Genomic DNA, 18,265 nt, shown 5'->3' with positions numbered 1-18,265 from the left:
TGTTGAACCGATTCCCTATCATGCCCAAAGGACCAAGGAACATGGGGTGTGCTTGAGCAGGCTGCGTTGTTTTTTGGGCCAGGATGAGAAGGGAAAACCAGGCCTCGACAAGGTAGGCGGCCACCTGCCTCCCGCCTCTCTCAGGCTCGCAGCCCGCTCCTAACATGGCCGCTTCGCCCACTTCCAAAATGGCTGCCGCCGCGCCGCGCTGAGACCATAGAGAAGAACGGCCGTCCGCTCTACACGGGGCGGCGTTTGCCGTCTATGGTAGAAGGGGGGCGGCGGGCATCTCTATGGCAGCGGCCGCCGCGCTGGCGGGCGGGCGGGCCCCGGTGGCACCGGCCGCCGCGCGGTGACCGGGGAGGAGGATGCCCCTGGCTGCCTACTGCTTCCTCCGCGCCGTGGGCAAAGGCAGCTACGGGGAGGTGAGCCTGGTGCGGCACCGGCACGACAGCAAGCAGGTAGCGGCCGGCGCGGGCTGAGGGGAGCGCTACTGCCCCCTGTCGGGGCGGGCGGCGGCCGGGCCGGGGGGCAGGAGGCGGCGCGGGGCCGCCGCCGCCATTGCCGGGGCCGGGGCCAGGCGGCGGGGCGGGGAGCGTGGCCCGGGCCGTGACTCGCTGCGGGGGGAGGTGCGGCTGCAGCCGGAGGCCTAGGCTCTGAGGAGTGCTGTTTTGCACCCACGTACGCGAAGGCTTTTGCTAACGGTGTAAAGAAAATCCTATTTTTTAATGCAAAAAGAAAAAAAAACTTAAAAACTGCATAATGCTGTGTTTTGAGGAGGCAAATCTAGCTTTGGGAGACCTTCAGATGGCAGGAAAACACAGCTTATGCTCTTCAGCGCTATGTAGAAAAGGTGGCTCATGAGTTGTTGCTGTTGGCTTACTCCTTTAAGGCATCCAAACGCAGGGGATTAAAAAAAAATAAGTGAAAAACAGCTTATGGTGCTGGCTTTTGCCTCAGCAGGAGGCCTCATGCTTGATTTTATTGACTGCTCCAGCAGCTGGCAGAGTTTTGGTCACGTCGGAGTCAAAAGGGCAGCATTTTGCTCTTTGCCTGCTCGCTGGGCACTGGAAATGGTGGATGTGTCGCCTGGCCAAGGCCGCCAAAGGCAGGGGCGAGGCGAGCTCGCAGCCCGCCTGGCAGCCCGGCCGTGGCCGGCGAGGGCGGCAGCAGCGCCTCGGCCCTGCCCTGGTGCGGAGGTGCCGCAGCCTGAGGGCGAGTCCCTGGAGCTTGCTCCCTCCGGGCCGGTCGCTGCGGTGCGTAGCCTGGTGTCCCCGGAGGGTTGCCAGCCCTGAAAGCAAACAGTACATTGTGGTGACTTTAAACTGTCCTTGGGTTTCGCCTCTTTGTCACACTGATCGTGAACATTGGCAAGTGCCTCGCTTCCTTATCACTATTGTTTTAACCTAAGTGTTTTGATGCGTTGTACTGTGTCTTGTCTATAAATATTTTTCCCTAGCAGGATGACCAGGGTTTTTGGTTGTGGCTTTTGAATAGTGTTACATGTTCTGTGGAAGAAATAACATTTTATTTAAGTATATTTGCAGTTAAATACTTTCCTTTTTCTTTTTTTTTTCCTTTGTTGGGGGGGGGTCAGGTGGCTCCCACTGTTTAAAATAAATAATTTGCACACAATTCCACATCAAATATTGCAGAAGAGCATTGGGACAGATGCCATGGGAATGTTGTTAGCGTAGTATACTCATTAGAGCAAGTGTAACTGATACCAAGCTTAAAGTTATGCTACATGCATGATTTTGCATTTCAGTTTTATGTAGTCTAAAGACAGATCCTAAAATAAAGCTAAAAGCTGTTGGTTTCCATGCCCAGAGGTATGGTTGCAGTTGGCTTGTCACGTAGTATATGGCAGCTACATTATGTTATATCTCAGCTGTAGATGATGCTGTACACAATATTGTTGTATTCCTCTTTGGGAGTTCTGCATCACTGATTATAAGAGCTGAGGAGCTTGTCTAACACACAGCAGATTTCTGAAACAAAAATTGATGCTCAAAATCACGAAGCTATGTTGCTTTCTGCATGATTGGTTGCCCTGATGTATCGAGGCAGTCCTCCTCAAAGCTCATTAAACATGCTGCACTTAAATTAATACGACTGGCCCAAGAAATAGACAGCATAGGCAGTTGCTGAGGACAGCGAAACTGAATAAGTAAATATTTTTCTTTTAGATGTTTTGGTACTATATGTTCCCAGGTAAGAGTGGGGTCAGACATATACCATGACATGGGCTCCTGCCTGAAAAGCTGATGCACTGGAAGTTATTACCACAAAGTTTACATCATGAAGGGAACGAGATCAACCCTAAGTATTGATTCTTGGTACGATGAACATGTGCTAAGAATTGTGTTGTCTCGTCTTTGACTACATTTTTGATTAAAAAAACTTGGAGTTCCGTAGGACTGTATTTGCACTAGTATATTAGGCAGCATAAGTAACGTTTTTCATACATAGACTTAGAAAACTCTCATTGACACAGAAGTAAATAAATTTAGGGTTGAGCAATAGAACTTTTGACTCTCGTGGTATGATGAAAAAGCTGTGCTTCCCTGTCCAATTTGTCTTTCAGTAAGTTTAAACCTGCATATGTAGTAACTCATAAATGCAAAATATAGTTAGTGCTGTTTTCTGATAGTTCTAGGGCAAGTTTTAAGAAGTTTAAAAAAATCTAAATTACACCTGCTTTCAGTTTTTTGGAACAGCATTTTTTTCAATGTGCTCCTAACTGCATTGGCCCTCTTAACTGCATTCTCTTTGCTTCATTTCTTTTTTCTCATGCAGGCTTTTTTTCTGTTCTGACATGCTTCTGTTCCCTAGACTTTTTGCACAAACCAATTAAGATTAAGCCAGCTTTTCCTTGGGGCTCCTCTGCCAGGTGCAAGTTCTTTAAGAAAAGAATGAGCAGACCTAAAAAGCTCATGAGCATTATTTTGTGTATTCCTAAGTTTAGCACTTTTGGATATTTCTTCTGAATTTGAAAATGGGGACTTCTTAATCTAACCCTTGAAACTGACATTTTAAACATTTTTTTTTGTCTTCAAATATATAATCAGCATTCTTCACGTGCAGTTGTGAGATGCTGTTTCTTGAGTCTCTGTCTTTCTACAAACAGCATAAATTTCACTTCTGAAAACTACTTTTCCTTAAACAAAGTAAAATGAAAGGAGCTAGTGAAGAATAGAGTAAGTCCAGCCAGATAACTTTTATCCTGAATGTTTATTGTTATTTTTCTGATGTGACTGCATGCTTTTCCTAACAGCATTATATATTTATTTATTAATAATATTATTGAAACAACCTTTTTTGAGAGTAGCTGTGATGTACAAAAAGGCATTTCACACTTAAGAGATGAATGATGGTCACCTATTTAAAAAGAGGGAAAAAATTACAAATTTGAACATCAGTCAAAGGAACACATCACAAAATTCCTATGCAGAGCTTTAGTCAGGTAGACTAATCAAATTTAGTCACACCTGTTAAATTTTTACAGCATGTAAAATGTAAATGTAAATAAATGTAGAAGTAAATATAAAGTATACCTGCTAGACCAATTGCAACCTCCATATAGAATACTGTGCACAGATTTCAAATACTGCGTTTCCTTTAGCTCCTTAGAATTTCCTGGGGCTTCTGCTTGCTAACTTGGATCTTTTGTGATATGTTTTTTTTTTTTTTTTTTTTTTTTTTTTTTTTTTTTTACAGTATGTCATCAAAAAGTTAAATCTTAAAAATGCTTCCAGTCGAGAGAGGAAAGCAGCAGAGCAGGAGGCACAGTTGTTATCCCAGTTGAAACATCCAAATATAGTGACCTATAGAGAGTCCTGGCAGGGAGAAGACGGCCTGTTATATATTGTTATGGGCTTCTGCGAAGGAGGAGATCTGTATCATAAACTTAAGGAGCAGAAGGGCAAACTTTTGCCTGAGAATCAGGTGGTGGAATGGTTCGTCCAGATTGCCATGGCCTTGCAGGTAAAATAAAAGTACAACCTTGTAACTTTAAGATATAGGCCTAGTTTGACTCTCTTATCTGTATAAAAATTCCACAGTTTAGTCTACAGATTTAAATTCCAGTTTGGCTGGGCTAGCATCTGATTACAATGTTGATTTGTGTGTTGAAAATGTTCACAGGTCATTGCAGTCTAACTGATTTTCTCTTATAGATTAAAAAAAAAATTGCTATCATGTTATACCTACATCTCTTATCATGGTAGATAGGGTTAACCCGCAGGGGATTTGCAGCTCAAGTCTGAAATGCTTCTCCAGTTTGAAATTTAAGATTAAATTTACAAAATACATTAAAAAAAAAAACCTTTCTCAGAAGCAGCCTGTGGGTTTTTTTGGTGTTTTTCAATGATGAATTTAGACTACTAATGCATCGTTTCTATTATATCTTATCTCAGTCGGTTGGAATTTAATAATTTGGAGCCTATCAAACTTGAAAAGCAAATGTTTTAGTAATACAGACCAGATGTAAACATTAATATCAGGAAATAAGGAAGTTAGACTGAAAATGCTATCTTAATGCTGACTGCTGTGGTCAGATACACAAAAGACTACAGTAGTCTCTTGTTTCTGCTTAATTTTTGTCTAAATACAGAGTATAGAATTAGACTTAACTAGCATTGTGTTTTCTACCAAAATTTTGTGCTAAAGGCTGTGAAATGAATGGCAACAAATGGAGGCCAGCAGAAGGTAGGTTAAAGGCTGAGCCTGAGCCTTAACCTTACATCCCTTTTCACCTGGTTTGCTGGAGATAAAGATCTCACACAGGAAGATTTCACTGAAGCAACACAGAGTTTTGTGTCTGTGCCTGTATTAGTCGTTCTGACATTAATTCACTAGCCCTTCAAGAGTGATATGCCATTCCCGTCTTCAGTAGTGATATTTATGACTTTGTTGCGTTGGCATTTTTCCTCTTTCACTTGTGTTTTACTGTTGAGTGCGGAAGAACCATATAGCAGTTGCTTATCTCTATTTAATGTATTTTCTTTATTTTTCAGTATTTACATGAAAAACACATTCTACACAGAGATCTTAAAACTCAAAATGTTTTTTTGACACGAACAAATATTATCAAAGTGGGTGACCTCGGAATAGCCAGAGTGTTGGAAAACCAGTGTGACATGGCCAGCACCCTCATAGGCACGCCGTACTACATGAGCCCTGAACTCTTTTCTAACAAACCCTACAACTACAAGGTAGAGATTGTTGATGCAAGTACTATTTCTGCTTTGTTAGGCAACTTGATATTGTGTTTGTCCCACAGCATTACCATCTTGTGTATTTTTTTTTTAAAGTTGTTATTGCTTCCAAATCTTTGTAATGTCATTGGAGTGTTTTGTTTCCCAACAAAAAGACAGAGATTTGTGGGGAGCTGAATTTATGGAACTGAGTTTGCTGCAGTGAGTGAGAATCAGTAGTGTGTGATAAGTTATCACAGCCAAAGTGTTCAGCAGGCTGCCTGTACTTATCAGGGCATGCCAACGTAAACAAAAATAACAGTCTGTGTTAGACAGCTCCCCTGTATAAATTTATTATACAACAGACAGGAAGCTTTATGTTCAAAAGTCTGTTATGAATAACAGCAACATCAAAAAGTTTTCTTCAGAAGAGAGGTGAACAGTGTCACTGTGAGCTTAAAATAAAATAAGGTGAACTTGCTTTTATATACTTGTTCAGCTCTTGCTGCAGACCACGTCCACCCTAAAGTTGGGTATTTATAATGAGCATGAGCTAAGGGGAAACTATTCTAATGAAAAATAAAAAATGTTCGTTCTCCAATTAGAGCCAATACAGTACTTAACTTTTTTTAATTATTCCTTTCAGAATAAACCTAGTTGTATTTGGAAGACAATATTTTAATTAATCAAAGTTAAAAATAAAATAGACTGAAGCCAGAAGTTTACAAAGGAATTTAGTCTTAGCTTACTGTCATTAATGACTTCTCTGAAAGGAGGTGACTTGGTCTGAAAGTAAAAATTTTGCAATTAATGCAAAGATCCTAAGTGTTTTTTGTTTGTTTTTTTTCCTTTTTTCCCAGTCTGATGTTTGGGCCCTGGGCTGCTGTGTTTATGAAATGGCTACACTGAAACATGCCTTTAATGCTAAAGACATGAACTCTCTGGTGTATCGAATTATTGAAGGAAAGGTAAAAACTTACCTTGAACATTTTTGTCTAGTTACAATGGCTTTTTGAAGGTTTTGAATGTGTGAGGTTTTTTACGTGCATCATCATACATGTTTTAAGATCAGTATTTCATGGTGGTACATTTCATGTAATATTAGACCTAGAAAGTGTTCATTTTTATGTACTGCTAGTTTCTTGTTATACTTCTGTGTAACTCGTATAGTGGTGAATTTTCGAAGTGCTAAAATGACTTACTTTCTTTGTTTACTTTTGGTTTAAATATTATGCAAAGAATTGATCGTGATTCGTAAGTATGCCATTTGCCTGCTTAGTGAAGTGTATTACTTGCTTTGGCATATAATGAAGTTAATGTGAATTTATGTATATATCTTTTATGTCTTTTTATGCCTATTCACAGAACATTAACTGCTGGTATTGAGTAAAAATAAGAAAAGTTCTCGCACAAAATATTTAGCATTGCTATATTCTGTTTCATGGGTAGTTAAGCTCCCTGGGTGACTTTCAGCATATGAAAAAACAGGACTATTTTTTTTTTCTATGCAAAGTACTTAGCATAATACAATTGTTATACAGAAGTAATCTAGCAGTAGCCCTTATTGACAAATATGTTAAACAATATCGCACTTCACTTTCCTTTTACAGCTGCCACCCATGCCAAGGGATTACAGCCCACAACTGGTAGAGATAATACGAACTATGCTCAGTAAAAAGCCTGAGGAAAGACCTAGTGTGAAAAGCATACTGAGACAGCCATATATCAAGCAGCAAATCTCTTTGTTTCTGGAAGCCACAAAGGCGTAAGATATTTTCATTTCAGTGATTCTGTGCAAAATAATTATGTTGTTATAATTTTTGTTTTAAAACTTGTTCTGTTTTTTTTTAATAGCAGGATAAAATTAATTCTGTTAAATGTTAGTATGCTTTGCAATTACATGAGTTTGTTTAGAATCTTTGAAAAATGTAGTAGACATTTATAAGAGAATGGAAACTTTTTGGCAAATGAAAACTGTAATTTTGTAACAGCTTGGATTGCACAGTTTATTAGCTCTCTTTTTCTCTTAGAAAAAGAAAGTTGCAGCACTGCTTTAAAAGAAGTGATAGGAAATTCATGTCCTTTTTTTGGTTCTTTGATATTCTTTATCATTTTGGATCTAAAACCAAATTCCTTTTGCTATTCACTGATCTTTAACTTACTGATGATAAATAATACGTATTTTTCTTTGTGAGAGATGGTCAGTTGTTTTATTGCTTCCAGATAACATTGATCTTGCTGCTGTGCAGAACAGGTGTGCATTGCTGCTAGAGTCTGAATAGTGCTTTTAAGGTTCTTTTTACAGATGAATATGTTGTGCATAGTCTGTTGGAAACAGCCCAGTATCTTAGGCTCTATGTGGAGAGAAAAGGAAGAAAAAAAAAAAAAAAACCCACAAAACTCACATACTCCACTGAACAGTTTAATTGATACAATCTACAGAAACATCTTAAGGCCTTGTCTCTGGAAACTGAATGACCAACTTTTACTATATCCTTTATAGGAAAACAGCCAAAAGTCATAAGAAAACACTGGATTCTAAACTTAAAGATCCCTGTTTTGTAGTCTCAGTTAAGAATGAATTTTGTAACAGGAATGTTGCACAGCCAAAGCATTCCTTTGAGCAAGCCAGGAAAAATAAGGTGGTAAGATACCTGTTCTTTTTTCCAAACAGTGCATCTGCTTTTCTTAAAAAGATATTTAATTTTATATGAAATGCCTTGAACTTTTGTGAAAACATAGATCTGATTCCTACAATTATGTAAAATTTATATTAATAAAGGATTTGTGTGTAGAGATGCAAGCAAGTAAACAGCTGTGGGTCAGTAAAACTAAAGGCAGCTTCTTTGCTAAAATATGTTAACTAAACAACAGCTTTTTTTATTTGTGGGTGACTGTGTGAATTATTTTTATGCAAACTTACAGTTGAATTGGCACACAGAGCTTTTGTATGCAGCCTGGTTATAACAAATGTTTCCACACCTCTTCTGGAATATTTGAGGTCTCTGTCCAAGCTGAATTTTTGCTACTATTTGATGACAAGTAGTAATCATTTAAAAATAAAACTTTTTTTTTTTTTAATTGGAAAAACTAACTGATTACAAATGAAAATTTATTTATTTTTTGAATTCTTCCCAGTGGTTAAAACAAATCTTTTAGAATGATTAATGTTGTACATACTTTTTAGTTTCTGTAATATATGAGACTGCTATTGTGAGTTTAAGCTCTTAATGTTGAAATACTGAATGTATGTGGTATATTGCATCTTGAAAATCTACTGGGATTTATTGGCTCTTCCTTATGAAAGAGTCAAGGGAATGACTTTTCTTTTGTGGTCCTGGGGAAAAGTGGATGTGCTACATACAGACCGCATCTTCAGATGGTATATTCCAGGCAAGGCTTTATATGTATCTCTTTAAAAGTATGGGTTGCGGCATTTCTGAAGCTCTTAGGCCGTAGGTAATCATAATTTCATTAGAGTTTATGTACTCTGCTGTATTAATGATGTTCCTTAGGTGCTTGGAGTATTTTTTCTTATATGCATAATACCTGAAAGATAATTCCTATTTTTTTCTTTTAATTCTAGAATGAAGAGGAAGAGGAATGCATCACCAAATGTAAACCCACCAAATTTGGTCCCTCAGAGAAACCACCTGCTGAGCTGGGAAGAAAACCAAGCAATAATGATTTGAACAGCATGGGAGACTCCTTAGCTACAATTAGTAAAGTGGATATTGATATCTTACCATCTGAAAAGAAGACTTACGGAAGTGAGAAGTGTAGTAGCGAGCATATTCCAGAGGATAATAAAGCAAAGAATTTCAGTGTTCCAGGGAATTCTAAAACAGCATACAGTAGATCACTGGTTAAGGAGGATGGACTACAGCAAAAAACAAAGCAAGCTTTTAAAGCTGAACTTGTTGAGTCTAGGCAGTCTGCTGTTGACGCTATAAGTAACGATGATGACGCTTTGAAACTCCTGCAGCCTGTACCAAAAGACCAAAAGCAAACTGACCTGGTAATGCACTTATGCTTATGTATACTTTGAAGCAGACTTAACTAATAGCCAGCTCTTAAAATATACAGAGCTGCTGCACATAATGGTTATTTATCACAGTAGAATACTGCTGATGTAGTTACTGAGATGCTTAAATAGTTACGAGCCTAGGCTTCAAATTTGCAGAGGCAACGTGCTGCAGGAATTTTAGGGCTGGCATCTAGGTGGTGAGAATGCTGTCCTTATAGGAAACAAAAGTTTTCTTTTTCATCTGAGGATATAAGTTCTTGCCCTCTATTTCCTAAATAGGCCTGGCTAATCTCTTGAGTTAAGCCTGGTATGGAGCGGGGACTAATGGGAATTGGAATAGACAGCCATTCAAATTGGGCTCCCACAGGCTTCTCTCCTGCTTTCATGACCGTTTAGTGCATTCACTAAATGAGTTGGGTATATGAATGGTGGATTTAAGGTTTTTGCCAATTTTATGGAACCTAGTGTTGCTACTTAAAAGTAAATTTAACATATTGGCCTCTGTATGACAAGGTTGGATGGAATTCTGGTAGGAGGTGCTAAGTTTGCCAGGGAAGAGAGGATAGATTAAGCCACTTTTGGAGTTGCTTCCTAATTTATTTCTTGTGCACTCTCTCTCACCTTCTGACTTCTTTGTAATCAGAAATTTAATGAAAATATAAAGGAGCTAAGAACAGTGAAAGGGGGGGAGTGGAAAAGATTGAAGGGAAGCAGGCAATGGAGAGAGGCATAAAAGAAAGGAGAAAGAAATAGTAATATGGAAGCGTGGAAGGTTTCCCTTTCCTTTTTCCTGTTGTAATTCAAGTTAAGATGTTTAAGATTTGGTAGCTTAAAAATGCTGGTAGAGCAGATCTTTTTTTCTAATTATCAAATAAGAGTTGATTTTGGTTGCAATTGTGATACAATAAGATAAATGTAGTCCAAATAGTAAAGTGACTGGTGTTGATATTGTAAGAAGTGTGTGTGTGTGTTTAAATTTGGAAATGACATGCCTACATTTTGATAATTTTGCTTGTTAGGATGATGTCTGTCGTGGAACTTCAGGAGACCCGCTGGAAAAAATTACCTCTCACTTATGTCCTCATAGCTCTGTCCACGAGCCCTCTCTCTCACGGCAGCGACGGCAGAAGAAAAGGGAGTTGTCTGAAGATTGTTCAGAGAAGGTGCAGATAAACAAAAATTAATTTGACTGTTGAACATATTAATCCTCTATTTTTCTTCTCTTTCCAACTGTTGCGTTTTTTTTTAACTTTAAAAAATGGAATGTATTTTTTTAAAAAAAATGTTTTATACTGTTCCCGTGTCATGTGCATCTGTGTAACTTCATTGATAAGAATATGCAGAACACTGAAAATGTCCTTTCTGGGCAACCTATGTAAATCTTTAGAAGTGTCAGCAAAGCTCACAGGTCTGAGGTGGCTGTGCTAGATGGTCATAATGAAACACAGTGAAGTGTTGTCTTTGTCTTTTGCCTTTGCCATGCTATAATTATTTCCAGAGATTTCTATCAGGAATTCTCACCCTGTCTGTCCTTGTCAAAAGATTCAGCAATTTACTGACTGTGCAGGTGAGGCCACTTGTAGTGAATAGCAGATGACTGTACTTTAGAACAGACATGCATAGTGGCTGTCCAGAGTCTCTGAGCACAAGTTCTGGGAAGAAAATCTTTTCCCTTTCACATGCGCATAAACCAGGGCTCCTGACTCTGCTTGGTAGAGGGACCTCTTTGGGGAATGGTATTAGCTATGTAAGCAGAGAGAAGAATGTGATTTGTTTGCAGTGTGATATCGTGTTGTTCTCTTGTGTTTTGCTGTTTGAGGATTGGGGACAGTTGTTGCAAAGTCACTGGCTAAAAAAATAGTCTGGGAGGATGAAAGATGAGGAGAAGAAAAGTGTATGCAAGCAGAAGTGCAGGGAGGGAGGGATGAAATGAGGAGATGTGAAGAGGTAACAGTAGGAGCCAAAAACTCTGCCGTCTAGTTTTGGTATGCGAGAACGATGACTTGTAGATTGTGGAGTACTTCCAACTTTTAATGAAAGTATAAATTCTACTCGCTTCTCTTTCAAGTTCAGAGCAGTTGCTCCTCGACCTTTACCTTTACCTTCTGATGTGAATGTAAAGACAACACAGAGCTGTGCAGAGCATGCTGCTGAAGTCTCTGAATCTGTAAATAGCACCAAAACCGGTCAAGCTGCCATTGCAAAGGTTAGTACTGAATGCTTTGTAAGCATATTTTTGCCTTTTGTTGCTTCTGAGAGGTTTGATCCCTAAGAATATGCACAGTGAGTAAGGAAATGTAGCACAACTTTCTCTCTAATGGAAATCATGTCCTGCATCTGATCAGTGCAGTCTGATCTGAGAAGCTTCCTTACTGAAACAAGCAGGTCAGAAGCTCCTTTTCTGCAGTGCGTGTTGGCTGTGTTGTTGACCAGGTCCATTTTGTAGTAAATCATAGGGCATTTGTTAGCTAATTGGAAGACCTACTCTAGTAGTGCTCTCCTGCGTGTTCAGTTAAAGATTTGTTTTGTAGGTGATGAATAACAAGTGATTGTGAAAATTGCTAATTAATATCAAATTAACTTATTTTAAAGGAGCGGCCCTTGTCAGCAAGAGAGCGTAGGAGGCTAAAACAGTCTCAGGAAGAGATGGTTCCCTCTGGTAATTCTTATGTTTGCATTCTACATATGGAGGCTGGTAACTTCTCTGTAAAGAAATTCTAACTTGCTCTTTGTTCTTTGTTCTTCACTAACTTCTTCAAAAATTTGTGCTAAGGTCTAGTTCTGGTGTTGAATAAAAATTTCTGTTATCACGTCCTTATTTTTCTTCTTCTTACTCAGTTGCATTTGGCTGTGTTCAGTGGTGACAACTTGCATTTGAAATGCATGTGAAGTGCAGGATATGCACCTTTCAGATAGAAGCATCAATGTTTTCTGTTAGCAGAATGCCTACCGCCTGTCTTCTGCCAGGTGATAGACTTTCTTTTGCATGAGCATGAAACTAATTCAAAATATATGCAGTTAAGTTATAAATATTGTAAAAATGTCATCCTTTCAGTGATTCCAGCAAGACGAGCATCAAATAGTGCACTAGTTGAAGCAAAATCACATGTGGACAATCATGTTAAAGTTGCTCAGTCCTCATCAGATGCCAGTGTTTCTCAGGTAAACTAGGGTCATCTGTTTTTGAAATATTTAAATGTAGGCACAATTTGAAAAGAAAATGGTATTAGAAAATTTGTATGTGGAAGAACTTCTCGATCAGTAAGAATGCAGAGTTTTCTACAGATGCTGCTGTAGAAAACCTAGGCTGGAATATGGATCTGTAATCCATCTTTCTGCTTGGCTAGATCAGCTGAAAATTCAGGGCTCGCCACCCATTTTCACTCCACTCGTCAGAGACGAAGACTCAGCGGGATCTCACAGAGGGAGCTAGTTGTTACAGACTTTCTAAATTGAAGGGTTTATTTGTTTGGTTATGGGGAAAAAATTTATCCTGGACTGCATTTTCGTTATAGCTGAATAGTCTATTTTATGTTACTGCTATCTATACACTACCTTTAGCTTTGTACACCTAATTTTGCTTTGGTAGAGGTATTTGAAAATTACTTTTTAACCATAGTCCTGTTAAGCGCATGCCTTATTGTCAGTGCTTAAGTGTATGGGTGCTAGATGAAAAATAAATAGTTTCTGTTAGTATCATCTCTCTTGTCTAATTGAAAAGTCCTTTTTAAGATCATGAACGCTGGGGAGAAATCTCCTGCAACATCAGGGAACATTATTAATAACAATAGACCCAGAAAAAAAAACAGCAAAGAAATTTTAGTCTAAAATCTCAAAGCACAGGCTCTGCTTTCCTCATCCCAGCACTTGCATGGAAAAGGGTTTTGCATGTTTTACCTACATGTGTATGCTTGTAACTGGTAAAATCTAAATGCAGAAACCTCAGCTGCATTCATAAACTGAAGTTACATCAACTTATTACACACTAACTACATGTGCATGTGCTAGTGATGTTTTTGCATATTGTGCTACGCACGGAACGCAACTACAGAGGCACAAGTAAAGGCTTAGTTAAAGTCTCTTTGTATGTTTTAGAGAATGTTGGGAAGTTAGTGAATCAATAAAATAATACTTAAATACAGTTTTAAAATGTGTGCGTGTAAAGATAATGGCTTTATAATATGATCAGGTAAGAGTTGACAAATATAACCAGTTTAATTGATTTTAATAGAGGCATTTGGCAAATCATCTTTGTGGTTAAAGCTGCAAGACTGAGATGTAATACTAGCTCAATAAGCATTTCATAAAAATACATTCATAATGTGGTGTATATCAGCTTGTATTTAAAACTGGAAGCTAAAACTTTAAAGTATTATCAAGCTAGGTCAGTAGAAGTATGCTTGATGAAAAGCATTTTTCCGTGTAAGAAAAGTAATTCATGCCATGCAGATAACAGACAAAAATGCTAACTCTCAGAAGTAATTTATTCCCTCTTCACTTAGAAAAAAAGAGGAACCCTTTGCCTGTCTGATGATGAGTTAAGCTCTTCCACAAGCTCTACAGATAAGTCTGATGGAGATTCCAAGGAGAAGTAAGTATTTTGTTTAATACCATGCAGGAGTTTTTATCTGCTCTACTGGACCTTGACTTGGAGTGTAAGAAGTCTGATCTTTACATAGTGAGTGATGTTGTGAAGAAGCACATGTTAAATAAAGAAAACAAGCTCCATTTGTTCCTCTGTGAGCTTTCCATGCTGAACTTCTTGGTACATTGATTGTGTGCCTCTGTTTTGTTTTTTTTTTTTTTTTGGCAAGTGAAGTTTTCCAGGAAATCAGTCTTCCAGCATCAAAAGATGTGTACTGTCAAGATGCATTAAATAGCATGCGTTCCATAGATGCCAAATGTTTTTTTTCCCACTGTGACTGAGGCTGAAATGCTTGTTTTGGATTTTGTCAATGCAAGCAACTTTTCAAAAAATATCCTCTGTTGCATTACCACGGTGCAGCCACGCACCATGGTAGCTGATAGGGTTGGGAATTGTTGCTATGTCAAATGTATTGAAAGTCCTCTGAATGCAAGATGGAAGTTGCGTCGTGAGTGGTGACTGAACTGCATCTTTTCCTCCTCTTACTAGAAAAGGCAGTATGAATGAAATGAATGATTTGGTGCAGCTAATGACTTGGACACTGAAAATGGACTCCAAGGAGAATTCTGAATGCTGTGTAACCTCATCTCCAGCTTCAGAGTTTAAACTTCATAGGAAATACAGAGACACTTTGATTTTGCATGGAAAATCAACTGATGAATCAGAGGGATTCAAATTTGAAGAGTTTCCTTCAGGTCTGTTGCTCTGATACTTGATTAAATGAGTGTTTTCAGCTGCTGCTTACCAAAGAAAACCTGCTAGTGGACAACAGAAGGCAATCTGCTCTTATTTCTTGTTAAATCTCAACAATACTCCTAGAAGTAGTTAGCTTTCTAAACAACTTTCTTGTGTACAGAACTGTTCTAGTTGTGATTTGCTTGAAAGTGAAAGGAGTATGTGATCTATGCAATTATTAATGAGGAGAGACAGCTGGTCTGCAATATGGTCTTTCACCATGTGATTTGTACTTAGCAGCTCCAAAATGAACATTTAAAAGTGATGAGTATTTTAAAGTAAAAAATTTAAGGCATCCAAATGATTTGAGAACTATGAAGCTTTGTGGATTGTGATTAAAGCTGAAATTGAACTTGAGGCACAAGCCAGCATTTAAATACACTGGAGGTTTATGTGAGTATAGAAGTCCATCCTCACTGCAGATCTTAGAGAAGCTAATTTTTCCCTACAGCAAGAATCAAATCACTTTCCAAAACTAGACTTTAAATACATGTTTATATTGCAAAAACAACAAAAAAATTATAGCTGCCGTGACTGCAATTACTGTGCAAACCAGAACGTAACTGGAAAAGCTGAAAGTAAGGTTTTTGAAGTTTCAGATCTTTTTTTGCTCGTGTGTTCTAAGCAACAGAAATTCTGCTTGTAGCCACTCTGTTGATCAGCAAAACAATGAGAGAGTTCTGATGTTGGTTCTGCATAGCTAGAAATAAAATACAGTGAAAGATTTTGTTTCTAACATGCATAGATATGACAATGTTAAAGCTACAAACTTGAGTGGTAGGGTTTTCTTCCATCAGTTTTTCTCATTGTATTCTTTATATTATGTATAAATAGTAAGCAGGTACTTACTGCCATTGGGGTTGATGGGACAGGGCTACTGCATTTCTGAGCTGAAACTTAATTAGATCCGTTATTTTGTTTTTACAAGACAACCCAGCCTGTGAAAGGAGATTGTTGGTGACTTCACTAAGTAAAAAAGAAAAAAAGAAGAAAAAACTAGTGCGCTCAGTTCAGTTGCTAGTGGAGGCTAAAATGACCATCTTTGGCAGTTTCAGCTGAGAAGCAACAGATTTAAAGGCTGTTGAGAGAAAGGGGAGATGGTAGAACTGTTACCATTTGCATTTATACTGATTAAACTTTTCTATCTATCTTTGCTGTGTGAGTGACTGAATCATTTTTAAAATGTTTGTATGGTGTTTTTCTCCTATGATTATGCAGAATTATCCAAATATCATTTCAGTAAAAACTGATGTAGTGTACAGGAACCAGCTGAAAACAGAGACCTAGTTGTGCAAATTGTATTTACATGAGACATTGTACAGTACAAAGTCTTAGGAGTCAGCATCTGTGTAGTTCTGATTGACTGTGATTGTTGATTATTCTAGCTTGTCAGTTCAGTTAGACCTTGTTGTTCCATACAAACCATCTCTGTGAAATCTTTCATGATACTTAAAATATTGTCCCATATGCTTCCAGGCATGAACTGTAAAAGTTGATTATACTGAATGTAATTATTATGGCTTTTTTAAATAGGTATGCTATCAGGTCCTGAAAAGATTAGGAGGATGGTTGAAATCCTAAGATCTGATGTGGTGCAAGGTTTGGGAGTGAAACTTCTTGAGAAAGTGTATAACATCATGGAGGAAGAAGATGAAGTGAAGCGAGAGGTGAATGTCTTGCATATTGAATTTGTTTGAATTCTTATAAACCCAGATAAATGAGCATTTTTTTAAAAAAAAAATCTTTTAAGATACTATTACAGTGGTGCAAACCTGGACCCTCTCAAACCTTTAGTGTTCATATAGTCATTGGCAGACTAAGGGTCTAAGTATATTGTCATTTTCAGTCTTTACAAAGTTGAATCTGAATGCAGACTAGGTTCAACTGTAAGTTGTCCAGGAACCAATGGAACTTTAGAATTATATCATAATCCTTTAGTTTGTGAAGAAGCAAGGAATTTGAGTACTTTTATGCTGTTGTTTCTCTAGTAATTGTTTCCCTTTGGACTGTAATTTGTGTCTTGACGTTACTTGCATCGTTCCCCTTATGTCCAAAATGGAGAAACAGATTGAATATCCATTCTTGTTATACAAGTGAGCAATAATTCCAGCTCATTTTTTAAAAAATGGTTACAAATAAAATACTGTATGGCCATATACAACCGGTAAAGGTATGACTTGTATTTACAATTGTCAGATAGGATTTGGAACATCTTTTACCCTCAAAGATTCTTTTCCATTTATCTCCCCTTGCATCTGTGTGATCAGAATTCATGATGCTTCCAGTTGAGTGCTTTGCTGTTCTTTTGTTAATATTTTGGTAGTTCTCATTTGTTTCTATTTTTTTAATATAAAGTTTTTTTTTTCTCCTTGTATTCTAAATAGCTGCAGTTGCGGGAACATATGGGAGAAAAGTATGCAAGTTACAGTGTGAAGGCACGCCACTTGAAGTTTCTTGAAGAAAATGTGAAGTTCTGACCAGTTAAAACTTTTCCCTTAGAGAGAAGAACAGAGTTTTATAGCCTGTTCAGTAGACTGGACCAGCATATGAAGCATGTTTATCCTTTGACTTCCTTTGCTGGAGTAAATGGAATGAGCTTGGAAAAAGCGTTACAGCATTAGCTGCAATATTCTCCATGTTAAAGTATGAACCAGGCTATCAATTTCTCAGAAGAGGAACTGTATGTTTAGTTCTTATTCTCTTAATGAACTTTTAGAAAAGTTTATTTTATAGATACAAAGATGGATGGATGGATACTAAGTTTTCTATATAAAGTAGTGTCAAAAAATGGTGTTTGGGTTTGAATTAGTCAATGATAAAGCGGTTTGGTATGGTAACATACTAAATACAGAAATCTCTGCCAAGGTTATAGTGTGCTAGGGTATAAGCTATTACAGCAACTGTCTATGAAGGTTTAGCAGCAGGAAGAAACAACTTCTGTGGTTTTTTTTTTTTTTTCACCCCAAAAGCCCCTGCAGATTCTGTAAATTGCTAATGTAAAATGCTAAAGGAGTTTGCTGTATTGCTTTCAAGCACAGTGACTTTGGCCTTAGCTTTTGCCTTTTATTGCTGAGGCAATCACAAAGGAGTGAAAAGCCCTTAACAAGTCTTGAAAGTATTTGAAAGGAGCAGCTATGGTTACCCTCATTGTAGCAGGAGAGTATCTCTTCCCCTTACGAGTACTTACTCCTTTTAGGAATAAAAGTGTCCAAGACCAGGGCCATTCAGTCAAATAAGTTTGTCTTATGTTACATGTGTCGTAACACAATCTGACTGAGAAAGCACGTGTGTTCTTTTTAAAGGATAATTAAGTCATCAAGGGAATTGAATTTGTAAAATAAATTTTTAAAACATTTTTGTGACCTGTCTCCTTCCCTCCCTTTACAAAAAGAGATTTAGCTTAAATATCATTAGTCCCCTCCCATAGGGGCTGGAAGTTAAGTGGTCAAAAGGTGCAACAATTACTACCTTTTACATGCTAAATGCTCAGGTTTCAAGGCTTCAAGAGCTACAGCTACTGTATTATGCAGAGTCAAGATTTTTCTCTGCACAGGTGAGTTCATTTTTTAGCCATCTCCTATCCTAGAATAGTTTCCGTTTCTTAACACTTTTCAAAAACATGAATTTGGGGGCAAAAGGGGAAAAAAATGGGAGGTTGTT

The 18,265-nt window shown here is 38.0% G+C and overlaps 1 protein-coding gene across 2 annotated transcripts; it reads left to right on the top strand.

Moving 5' to 3' along the window:
* The first annotated feature begins 243 nt into the window (after nucleotides 1–243).
* Nucleotides 244–17,958, top strand: NEK4 (NIMA related kinase 4). Of its 2 annotated transcripts, none has more exons than XM_062585397.1 (15): nucleotides 244–425; nucleotides 3,721–3,987; nucleotides 5,019–5,216; nucleotides 6,059–6,166; nucleotides 6,809–6,963; nucleotides 7,702–7,843; nucleotides 8,785–9,216; nucleotides 10,245–10,388; nucleotides 11,294–11,431; nucleotides 11,818–11,884; nucleotides 12,281–12,387; nucleotides 13,728–13,816; nucleotides 14,360–14,565; nucleotides 16,139–16,272; nucleotides 16,990–17,958. In XM_062585397.1, exons 1-15 carry the CDS (start codon nucleotides 369–371, stop codon nucleotides 17,080–17,082), a joined length of 2,337 nt encoding a protein of 778 aa, XP_062441381.1. In that variant the 5' UTR covers nucleotides 244–368; the 3' UTR covers nucleotides 17,083–17,958. The 2 variants fall into 2 exon arrangements, with proteins under 2 accessions (XP_062441381.1, XP_062441379.1); XM_062585395.1 differs by having other exon boundaries at nucleotides 244–461.
* The last annotated feature ends 307 nt before the right edge of the window (nucleotides 17,959–18,265 follow it).

This window comes from Rhea pennata, chromosome 12 (genome assembly GCF_028389875.1).
Source record: "Rhea pennata isolate bPtePen1 chromosome 12, bPtePen1.pri, whole genome shotgun sequence".
Classification (NCBI taxonomy): Eukaryota; Metazoa; Chordata; class Aves; order Rheiformes; family Rheidae; genus Rhea; species Rhea pennata.
The sequence above is the reverse complement of the archived record's forward strand: the minus strand, read 5'-3'. Positions and strand labels throughout refer to the sequence as shown.

Excerpts from the sequence above, each read along its gene's own strand:
- NEK4 (XM_062585395.1), top strand. The coding sequence starts at position 369 with ATGCCCCTGGCTGCCTACTGCTTCCTCCGCGCCGTGGGCAAAGGCAGC. Across the intron at positions 6,964-7,701 it reads TTTCTGGAAGCCACAAAGGC|GAAAACAGCCAAAAGTCATA; the intron begins GTAAGATATTTT and ends TATCCTTTATAG. Across the intron at positions 11,432-11,817 it reads GTCAAGCTGCCATTGCAAAG|GAGCGGCCCTTGTCAGCAAG; the intron begins GTTAGTACTGAA and ends CTTATTTTAAAG.